Here is an 11,181-nt window from a genome sequence, read left to right on the forward strand (position 1 = left end):
TTCTTGTTGTAGATTCTTTCCATGTGGCAGCCTTGAATAGCTGTTTGTATAGAGGACATTACTTCGTTACGCATTTTTGCTTCGATAATATTTTCTGCCTTGTGACCTTTTGTAGATAGTGACCAAGTTCTTGCATTTTTCCACTCGTAGGGGTCAATTTATCTGTGTTCTTGAAAATTATTTGAAGGATAAAGAGGAAAAGTGAAGGTTATGTGGCTGCAAATAAAGACGGCAATGTTACATTCTTGTATCTGATTGGTCAACAAAGGGAACGACTGACAATGATCTGTAACCTACCGCACAATCTTAACTAGTAAATTCTTCTGCTTTGCATTCGTTGCGTTCCGGGTTCGGTTCTTGGTCGACGCCGACTATCCCCAGATTCTTTGTATCATTAGACCGTCAGTCCCTTTGGGCAATGTGATACTGTATGAGATCTGAGGCTTTCACGGCGGTGCTGGTGATGATTATGTTCTCTTGGTTTTTTGCCCCGTGTAGCTACCAATGTTCCGGGGAAATGTGCTGCCTCCATTTTCAGCTCCGAAGATGGGTTTGTCTCTCATTTCCATCAAGTTTCAGAATTTTTAAGAATTTGGAAATCAGTTTAAAATTGAGGATTCGTTTCCTTTGTGAATGAAGGCAGTTATAAAAGAGTAAAATAAAGAATAATAGGCTATTTTTGAAACTCTGTTTTATTTATTTTGTAATATGATCTCATGCTACTACAACAAGATATGTCTGATGTATTTCATTGAAGAGCAGTCATGGGTGTCAGTGGACCTGTTGTCGTCGCTTTAAAAGTCGACATTTGAGGGAAGTGATTTAGGCAAACGTTTGAAATGTGGAAAAGAAGGCTAATTCCTAATAAGATGTTTACAAAATTATTGCGAAACCGTAAATAATTAAACCCAATTGTCACGTGCTGGTTTGGCAGTTTAGGGACTTCGTGCATAAATGGCCCTGGTGCACACAAGTGGGTTACTCTTTTCTTGTGTTGTTATGTTGTTACACTTTTTGTTTATGTAGACCCTGTACCAGTGTAACTTAGTTCCGTTCGTGAGGATTCGATATTACGTGTCGAATTTTTTTACGTATTCCTGCCTTCCTTCTGTTCTTTGCAGAATGTGGTTTAGAACCTGAATTCTTTTGGATCATTCCCTTCTATCCTTTTAGAAGTATACAACAGAGTAACTTTTCAAGTAATCTATTCCTGTTGTTGGTTTTACTAGAACCCCGAGTTCGATGTTTTCGGACAATCAATTTTTATTTTCGGCCTGCATCACGACCATCTTATAATGAATGAAAATTAGCAAAGGACTATATAGTGCAGTTAAAATCAAACTATTTTGCAGGAGGGTCGGTATAAAAAAAACATGCGCGGGCTGAATGTTAAGTGTCAACAATGGAAGCCATATGTTTAACAACATTTTACATAAAGCTTTTCAGTGATATGCGATTATTAGTATTAATTATCAGATAGTGTAGTTGCGTCATATTGTGATTTATTAAATTAAAATTAAATTATTTGGTTATTCCGTCAAATTACAATGTATTTAAAATAAGATAATTAAAATAGTATTAATTATTAAAATAGTATTAATTAATTGAATAGTTCTTTCCGAAACTTCAGAAACGTCGTATTCTGTGGACTGCGTTACGATCTTTAAAGTAAAATCATTCTATTTAAATTGTGTTTCTCTGTATGAAGTCTGTCTCTGTTCGAAATAAAACTTTTTTTTTCAATTTGACTCGTTGATAAACCACGACATTTGTTGTTTTGAACTGCTGTGTCGTTATGTGGCTCATATTGTCATAAACTGATACATTATATAATTTTCGTTGTTTTTGTTTTCATAAATGCCTTCCTGTTTACTTTATATAACCTTCTATAGAAACCTTCGCATAAAGCTACAGATAGCTTATCTGTAACCGATAACAATGGCAGGAAAGACTTTTTCACTCACTGTTAATATATCAATTGTATCTTAAGCTGATTCAAAAATATTGTGTTTCTAATCGAGTTAACTTGTCCGTAATGCGTAAAATGTTAAAACATCATTTGCGGTTGAATTTTTATCTTCGTGTGAAACGCTGAAACTTTCCGTTCAATATTTAAGCGTAGTAATTGGTTATTTTGATGTTACGTTAATTAGCGCTTTGAATGACAATCCTTAACGTTTTATACTCTCTACTCTTCCATTTATTTGCTTAAATTATGATGGTTCTGATTTGTACTTAGTCCTTTGTGATATAACTCTAATCCTTTAATTTGAGCATTATGATGCCGACTGTCGATGCTTTATTCATTTTGAACTTTAATTTCTCTCATACATTTCACGACGCAGCGTTATTAGTTGCTTGGCAAATTTCTTGTGTAGTTCTGAAAGGATTGTATTGTGCTTTACCAGTCAGGAAGTTGTGAGAGGAAAGGTATCGATGATATAAAGCCTCACCTCCAGTTTCATCTCATTGACATTGGAATGAACCTGAGGCATTTAGGTAATCTAAAACTTGTATTTGAATTATGAAGTTTTAAGTGACTGGGTTTTTAGTTAGGCAAGGTAACAACGAATGTATAGTTGTACTTCTTCATTATTATGTTAAATAATTCCTTACTTAAGGTTTTATCATATACACGACGATTTAGGCTGGCTCTAACCTCGTCTTCAGGTGACTAGTTATCATTATACCGGCATAATGTCAGTCTGTGTCTGGGCAAATATAGTCCTATCTCAGACACTAAAGATGGCCAACATAGACCTAATAAGTTAATTAATCAGTGTTACAAACTTCTAGATGGTCGGAGATCATATTATTTGAGGCCAATGAATCATCCCGTGAACACAATAAACACTATTAGTAAAAATAATCTGTATTTGCTTTGTGGATTAGCATCGGCTGTCACAAGCCATTGGCATTTTTGTAAGACTCGCTCGTCGAAATAGTTCCAGACTCGCGAGGGAATCCTTGGCGTGGGAATTGGCTTATTTTCATTGTGTTGAAGTTGTGCTGATGTAGCCTTAGGGCTTGACAAGCTCCGGGAAGTTGACCTGATAGACCGGCTCGCATCTGTCGCTGACCCACACAGTTCCAGGTTCTCCTTCACGTAGAATATGCACAATGCCCTCTGCTACATGGTCAGGTCTGCAAAAGATACACAGCGTGTATTTATGTACCTGCTGCGTAACAGATTTGAGGTTTTCACGGCGGTGAAGATGGTGATGTTATTCTGGTTTATGGCGCTGTCGGTGGATACCAGTGTTTCGGAGAAACATACCGTCTTCACCTTACAAAAAAGGCTTTCCTCAGCTTCAGTTTTAACCCTGAAGCTGACGACAGTATATTTCTCCAAAACGTACTAGTCTACACGGCGTCACAACCCACAAAGACAACATCGTCGTTTCTTAAAATTATCTTGATTCTTCAAAGTTTGTGTCTGTTAGCCAAATTTCAATTTACTTTTCTTTATGTTTACTTTTTAATAAGATCACGTATTTAGATTTCTGTATTCTGGGTTGTTGCGCCCTGATGACGGAGGTAGTATGACCTCTGAAACGTTGGTAAACATCTACAAAACTACACAGCGCAACAACCCAGAAGACAGAAATCTAAATACTCACTGCTGTGAAAACCTCAAATCTTACACAGATCACGTATTATATTCGGCAATGTGTACATTCTGCAAATATTTGTCCAACATATCTACAGTAGGCTTGTTCTTATTTCAACCAGAGTTAGAATCAATGTTCTGCAGCCTAAATCGACTAACTACCAACGTTTTAACTTATTTTGTTGTAATGTATGTTAGATACCAAGGCTACTCACTGTTGCATTGTAACATTTGACAATATTTTCTGTTTGTCAAAATTCAGCTTCTCGTAGGCATCAAGAACTCCAGCAGCTATAGGGGTGTCCGTAAATCCTGGGCACATACACAGTATTCTCACCCCGTGGCTCTTATACAGCGGCGGAAACTGGCAAACACGCACGTGCATTATAAAAAACTGTTCTCAGATATAAACATTTGAACTATGCGACTATTCTTGGCAGAGCATGAGCATCATGTTTCTTGTCCTTAGGCTAATTTATTTACATCGGCTTTCAGGATATATCCACTTCAAATGCTGAAGGTTTCCCAACGTTTCGGTAAACATTGCAGTTGAATTTAGAAAAATAATAATGTTTCTTCTGAGAACCAATCGTAACCCAGTATTACACTGTGTGCACGAGATATCTAGTTAGAGATAAATATATAATTTAATATAACCGTTTCTTGCACGAAGTGTCATGTTTTAAGTTAAATAAAAATTAATAAGTTAGGCTCCTCTTTCATGTCTAATAGGGTGTTAATGGACTAGTACTACCCAAAATTAAATTCGCCCGATAATTGAACTCAGTCAAGTGGTTTTCGACATCAAACATACGGACAGACAAGGCTCAGGGGCAATTATACGTTTATTTTATGCATGCGGCCTGAAGTTAAATAGGCTGTGGTGTATGTAATAACATTGCCAGTCTATGTACGACTAGCCTATAATGTTTTCAGCTGAAGAGCCGTTGTATCTGGCTTGCCGATGTACTTGTGTGTAATGGCCTCGCAACATAAACATGTTAAATAGTGTTTACAACTCACAGAGATAGACCGACTGTATCCTACGACAAAACTCTTCGTTCCATCGTACACTGGACAAGCGCTGTTTTTACCCAAACCGGCCACAGAAGCCACGTTAACCACTGCACCTCCTTTACCACCCCTGTCTTTTCCCATGTACTTCAACGCTAATTCTGTGCCTCTAACGACTCCTTTCTGAAATCAGAGCATAATTACACGTTCATTAGAGAATAAAACCTGCATTTCTGCAACTATTACTTCTACCATTGACGTGTATGTATCTGTTGGTTCGGTATTCATATATCCAGCAAATATTTACGTAGGCTGCTGAAATCAGATATGTTCGCAGGCTACATTTGAGTCGTAGCACTGATTTTCACGTCGTGACACCTACACCAGTCAGCAAGAGTCAGGATTTGGTGTACGGTTCGGAAGGTCGAATTGTATTCGATGTACAGCAGCGGATTGTATTGTTGCCGATTAAAACTATACAGAAAGTAACAGAATGAAGTATACGACTTTGAAAATTTATTGTGACCAAATGAATAGCAATATCACAACGCGGTTTCTTGCAGAACATTTGTTAGCACTTGAAGTTTTTTTACATGTGTTCAATATGGCTGCCACTAGTTACGCGGCAGACATCCAGACGATACTCAAATTCGTTTTACAGCTTGTCGAAGAAAGGCACACGATCTGGTAAAAGTTTATAATGAAATTTATCCGTGTCCTTAGCGCATGTCGGGAAGATATAAAACGGACCTCTTCGGTAAAGCACGAAGTTTTAGCTTGGCATTACACTGAGACGTGTATGAATTATATTTTAAGTTACGGGTTACAGTTCAGGACCTGCGGTTTGTCATTACAATGTGGACTTTTTAAAATGCATTATTTAAAGTAGCACTCACATATTTAAATCATACAGCAAACCCTGATGTGTTGAGGGCTGAGATTTTGGTTCTTTGTTATATAATTAGGAAGTTAATTTGCCATTTTACTTGCAGATTATTATATTTCTTTTGTTTAAAAGAAATCCCACTGGATAATTTTTCAAAAGGAATGTGTCTTTGGCACTATTTATTACTACCTGTATTTGTAGTTGTTAAAATCTGAACTTACAACTAGATTAGCTTTCTCAGATATACACTAGGACAAACGCATTTTAAAAGACATGTTTTGCATACATTTTCGCCGGGATAGAATATGCTACAATGTGTTTGTTTATGTAGTTAATTCAATATTTTTGGGTAACCATGTGAGGTGTTTAGTTTCACTTGTTGCTAAAATTGAATAATTTCACTTTTCTAGTCCTCAGAACATGATGGGTGAGACATTGCTAAAACGTTAACACTAACAACTATACAATGGACTATGGATGGATTCATATTGACACATATTTGTAACACTCTTGCATCAAGTGGAGTAAGAACTCCTTACCGCGTTTATTTCGACCTCTGTCTCCCAGTGATCATCGTCGATTATCCCTGCATTGTTGACAACGATGTCGATAGTGCCGAATGTCTCCTCCGTTTCCTTGAAAGCCTCTGGAACGACAAACAGTAGTTCCGTATAGAAATTCTACCATTCCACTGGTACAATTCAGTCGTTTATTGAGTTATCTGTACAGAAGACAACGTTCGCGTAACAGGTTTAAGTACAAAGGCATCTGTGAAAAATTCTACCATTCCACCGAATTCCCGTCGTGACTGAGTGATTAACACTCTCACCTCGTATTCACGAGGTTCGGGATTCGATTGGAGGCTTGCAACCTTCCTTATAGGCCAAGGGCTGTGTTAGCCATGTCGGCCCGGCTAACACTTAGAAAAGCCTAAAAATAAAAAAATCTTCTGTCTTACTTTCGTGGTTCAGTGGTGCTCCATACATTGGAACACAGCAGAACCGAACAGATAAAATAAGTCGTTAGTCAACTGCAGCCGCCAGGCGTTGTTAGGCAGCCAGTAGAAGCTCGCGCTCGTGGTGAGCGTATGGGTTTGTACAGAGGGAAGTGACCTAGTTTCAACAAACAACACTGTGACTGACTACACACAAATGCCCAACAGACCTTTTAAGTCATTCGACTTGGTGACGTCAGTCTTGATGAAAATCACTCGATCTTTTCCGTACTCTTTGATAACCGACGCAGCTGCGTCCTCTCCCTTTTTGTAGTCAATGTCACATATTGCCACACCCTGTAAAATCAATGTACACTTGTATGATTTGAGGTTTTCACAGCGGTGAGTATGAAGATTTCTGTCTTCTGGGTTGTTGCGCTGTGTAGTCTGGTCGATGAATCGCCCTGATGACGGAGGCAGTATGACCTCTGAAAGGTTGGTAAACATCTACCAGACTGCACAGCGCAACAACCCAGAAGACATAAATCTTCAATGTATATTTCTTATTAGAAATGTCACAGATTATGTGTGTTCATGGGACTGGCGAAAGGAACATTTAATTAATCTGGCACGTTCAAGTTAAAACGTGACTAAATATCTTACTAATACCACTGTCATATCCATTAAACTGCAATTTTAATACCGTCACCTTGCGGGTGGAATGATAGCGAAAGTTTAAGATGTTATGTCTAGTTTAGAGAAGTGTAACGTTTCACAGAACAGGGATCTGTGAGAATTACCGACTCTTTTGTTCTTTGCACCACGTTCGTTTTTCAAAATCTCAGTCATTTTATTTCAATAGCAAACACGATGGCAAATCTGTAGATAATGCTTATAATTTTTTTCGTTACGTTCCCGTGGAAAACTTTTGTTTTTCTCAAGACGCTCTTATCTTTGCTGGATTTGCTTGCTGTTGACGTCATTCCACGCATTGCCGTTTCCACTGTATGACTGCTATACGTGGTCATAATAAATGCAGCTTCTAACTAACTGCGTGGATCTGAGTCTTCACTGAGAAACTAGTACGCTCAGCTAATCAAGAAATTCTCAGCATTTTATGGAACCCAAAGGTTCGTCACCGTGTTCGCAAGAGTCCGCCACCGGTGCCTATTCTTTGCCAGATTAATTTAATCTACATCCTCCAAACCTATTTCTGTAAAATAAATTTAATATTATCCTTCCAGCAGCTCCAACGTATTCCGAGTGGTTTCTTGCATTAATGTTTTTTTAGCCAAAACGTTGTACTCTTTTCTCATCAACTTCATGCGTGCTCATCTCATGCACCATGAGAGAACAAAACGGAGCTTTTATTATGCAGTTTTTTTCATCCCTTTTAGAGCTCTAAATTATTTAGATCTGTATGTATGTACGATAAAACTGAGATACTACTCGAATACTGTTGTTTGGTGATGGGCCTGTAAAATGTGCAATACCTCCAGAACACGTCGTTGAACATTTGCTGACACGACGACAAACCGGGCGAATGGGATGCTATGTACTGTATTTGAATGCGTACGAATGAAAAGGGTACATGTCAAAGACAATAATAACAGATAAAGAAACTGTGGTAACTGAATTTAAATCTATAAATCTTCCTGACTGCGGCTTGAGGAACGTTGTAGTCGATTTTTTAACTCTCCGGAAGAAAGCAGCGTTTAAGCATCCTGTTGTGTCTATCAGTTTGAAAGTAATTTGATTGTCATTTGTATGCTTTAAAATAAACATTTTTCCATTTCGATAAAAGTTTCTTTTTGTGGCGTGTGCCCTTTTCATTCCCACGTGTTTATTTGTAGTGACTGATTCTCACCTTGACGCCGTTCTTCAGCAGTTGCTCGGCGGTGGCCAACCCAATGCCGTGAGCTGCCCCAGTCACTAGCGCCACCTTTCCGTGCAGGTCCATGTTCTACGGAAAAGAAACACCTCAGTACAGTGTATGACAATTCTAGATTCGAATTATAATTAATGTTCTCAGGATTTTAAGACTTGCATTTAGCCGTATCTCGAGTGAGACCCTCGACTTTGTCATGCCCATTTGAATGTATAGTAAATGAAAACAGTAAAAAAATGTCCCACTATACGCCATGTAGGCGTTTAGGGGTGAGAGAAGGTATACCTCCTAATCTTTCTTGACCTCAGCACTAGATGGGGTGAGTGGTCAGCATCACGCCCCAAAATGAAAAGAGTAAATACGTATACACATGAAGCACGCCCCAAAATTTGCACTTTCATCAGAATGTTGATGACAGTACATTCTGTGTATGAAGAAATAAATTATATAAAGGGTCATATTATTAATTCTACCTTGACAGTGGCGCTGGCAGTGTTGTATTCCTTTGCGAATCCAATTTTGTTCACTTCTTGCTTATTCAATCTCCAGACTGTCTTACTTTATGAAGGATGAATGAAAAACTAAAACTATCTTGTGATTGGAAAAATATCTTCTTCGTTTGCCTTTATAAATTGCTTTTTGTGATCTGTGCTCTTCCCAAATGACCCAGAGGACAAGATAAATTCAGAAGTTTCGTAACTCGCCACTTATCGATAAGATATTAGGCCCTAAATACTCGTTCACTAAATAACTACGTGAAGTGGAATCTAAAAGCCAGTAAGCGGAAAATCCTGTAGCCTGTTTTCTTATTTAATAGTTCTAATTCTGACGTTATGGGAATTGTTGTAGTCATACTCGTAACTGAGCTGCAAAAATGCGTCTGTTGCCTTTGCCTTGTCTGTCTGTCAGTATGCAACAACTCAAGAACCATTGAACAGATTGGGGACTTCAACTTAAACTTGTTGACACTTTAAAATTTTATGTGAAATCAAACAGCATTAGCGGACACGTTTTGTGACTTACTCGCGTTTCTACGTTCATCTCTGGATTAACTTGCTAAATATTTATTGAAGGGAAATTGTTTTGAACAAGAACGTTTTAGAAAGAATTGAGACCCACACTTTATGAACAGCACACGCTTTTCGTAAGTCACGCGGTTTTCGAGAATATTAGTCAGAAGTTATTTTTATGCTATCATCTCTTAACTCCAGAACCGTTGGACTGATTTTGTACGAATTTCATACTCGAAATGTTTGGTCGTCTGCCTCTTCTGTTTCACTTTACTTACTAAGACAACATGAAAATTGAGCATTCACGAATTGCAAATCTAGACGTAATAACAGAGCTGACGCGCCATAATTGTACGCTATGCGTTTATTTCCGTACTTGTTCGTGATTATCTTCAGGCTCTTGAGGTATACTCACCGATTTATTTGATGTGGGATAACCTTATATTATATAATACCTTGTTCTAACACGTAAACTTTTTAGTGAAAGTTTATATAATTCGTATAAGGTTTATTGATGATACTGCAAATTACGTTGTAGCCGATTACTTCCCTGCCTGCTGTCCTGAATGTGTCTTGATCCTGCTTCCAGTTGAAACATCTGCGCTTCTTATATCAGTAGTCGTGTTTATATTACATGATATCTTATCCTTGACTCTGAGTTCGTCATCATGACTCTCACTTGTTTTTAGTGTAGGAAGTTTTGAAGTTCAATCCCACAATAAATTTGAAGCTGTTATTTAAATATTGTTTGAATTTATCGACGTTTGAGGATTGTCTTTGTCCTATTTTCTTATTAATTGCCTTTGACAGGTTACTCGCGACAAGCGAGTTAAAATTCAAATTAGAAACTAACCTAAACTAATTTTTGATGATGACATTTCTTTCATAACAGATGAAATGGGCATTACTATGACTTGGAGTGGAGTTCACTAATATAGCAGTGGCATTTCTGTCACAGTAGATGTAATAAATGGTTACACTGCCATGGGTTGGTCTCTGTAGAGTAGTTTGTGAATACGTACCTCGGCGCGCTAAGACGAGAACTGCGTTACTATATGAGAGGTTTCAGTATTAAGTTCCTGTCTCTTACAACCAAAAATTATCTGCACTCTTACTCCTTCTTTGTTCTTTCAGGTGTCATTAAAATGTGTGGTATATCAGGTTCTCAAGGCAGCGAGTATGCACATGTCTGTCGTCTGGGGTGTTGCGCCGTGTAGTACTGTAGAAGTTCTTACTGCCTCTACCATCCCTGATGGGATGACAAAATTGTTGAAGTTGAATTTGCAGTCTTCAGTAATTTTACGTGAAACTTTTTATGCAAACGGTTATTTTTAAACAGCTAATAAAGAATAACGGTAGCATCTAATACACTGAGAACTCAAAAGTCAGGACATCTTCCCCGCCATCAGACTTTTTCCTGAGCCAGTTGAATGCAGTTTACACCCTCACATTATATTTGTATGAGATCATCTTTAATATTATCCTCCCATCTTTGCCTTGGTTTCCAAGTGACAGCTTTTCTTCAAGTTAACAGATTAACATTTTGTATGCATTTCTCATCTCCCCGTGACTGCTGCATGCTGTTTGTTCACGCTAATAATATATGGTGAAAAGAACAAATTGTGTAGCATATTATTGTGTATTTCTCTATACCACTGTTGCTTCCTGTCTCTTAAATCAAGTCAAATTTTAGTCTGCGAAGCCTGTTCAGAAACACCCTCAGTCCACGTTCCTTTCTCAGGGAGAGGCACAAAGTCATAGCCCACAGTTATAAAAGAACATAAGTTGTATTTTTTAATTGTTAGCATTTTAAATAGAAACTTAACAACAAACGTTTCT

At 37.9% G+C, this 11,181-nt stretch overlaps 1 protein-coding gene across 2 annotated transcripts; it reads right to left on the minus strand.

Annotated features, from left to right (window-relative positions):
* Positions 1 to 674: 674 nt before the first annotated feature.
* Positions 675 to 9,951, minus strand: LOC110834070 (15-hydroxyprostaglandin dehydrogenase [NAD(+)]-like). Of its 2 annotated transcripts, none has more exons than XM_022072858.2 (7): positions 9,758 to 9,951; positions 8,312 to 8,407; positions 6,675 to 6,801; positions 6,050 to 6,156; positions 4,634 to 4,807; positions 3,826 to 3,974; positions 675 to 3,144 (listed from the first exon to the last, which is right to left on the minus strand). In XM_022072858.2, exons 2-7 carry the CDS (start codon positions 8,402 to 8,404, stop codon positions 3,021 to 3,023), a joined length of 774 nt encoding a protein of 257 aa, XP_021928550.1. In that variant the 5' UTR covers positions 8,405 to 8,407; positions 9,758 to 9,951; the 3' UTR covers positions 675 to 3,020. The 2 variants fall into 2 exon arrangements, with proteins under 2 accessions (XP_021928550.1, XP_021928551.1); XM_022072859.2 differs by lacking the exon at positions 9,758 to 9,951 and adding an exon at positions 8,806 to 9,697.
* Positions 9,952 to 11,181: the final 1,230 nt, after the last annotated feature.

This window comes from Zootermopsis nevadensis, unplaced genomic scaffold (assembly GCF_977971745.1).
Source record: "Zootermopsis nevadensis isolate Lab colony 2312 unplaced genomic scaffold, Znev_1.0 Znev_ptg000017l, whole genome shotgun sequence".
NCBI classification, from domain to species: domain Eukaryota; kingdom Metazoa; phylum Arthropoda; class Insecta; order Blattodea; family Termopsidae; genus Zootermopsis; species Zootermopsis nevadensis.

What these genes read in the sequence shown, in the direction of transcription:
- LOC110834070 (XM_022072858.2), bottom strand. Translation starts at nt 8,404, where the DNA reads ATGGACCTGCACGGAAAGGTGGCGCTAGTGACTGGGGCAGCTCACGGC. An exon ending in CAAGTCGAATGACTTAAAAG is followed by an intron (nt 6,157 to 6,674) that starts GTCTGTTGGGCA and finishes TTGTCGTTCCAG; the next exon opens with AGGCTTTCAAGGAAACGGAG. An exon ending in CAGAGGTCGAAATAAACGCG is followed by an intron (nt 4,808 to 6,049) that starts GTAAGGAGTTCT and finishes CTCTGATTTCAG; the next exon opens with AAAGGAGTCGTTAGAGGCAC.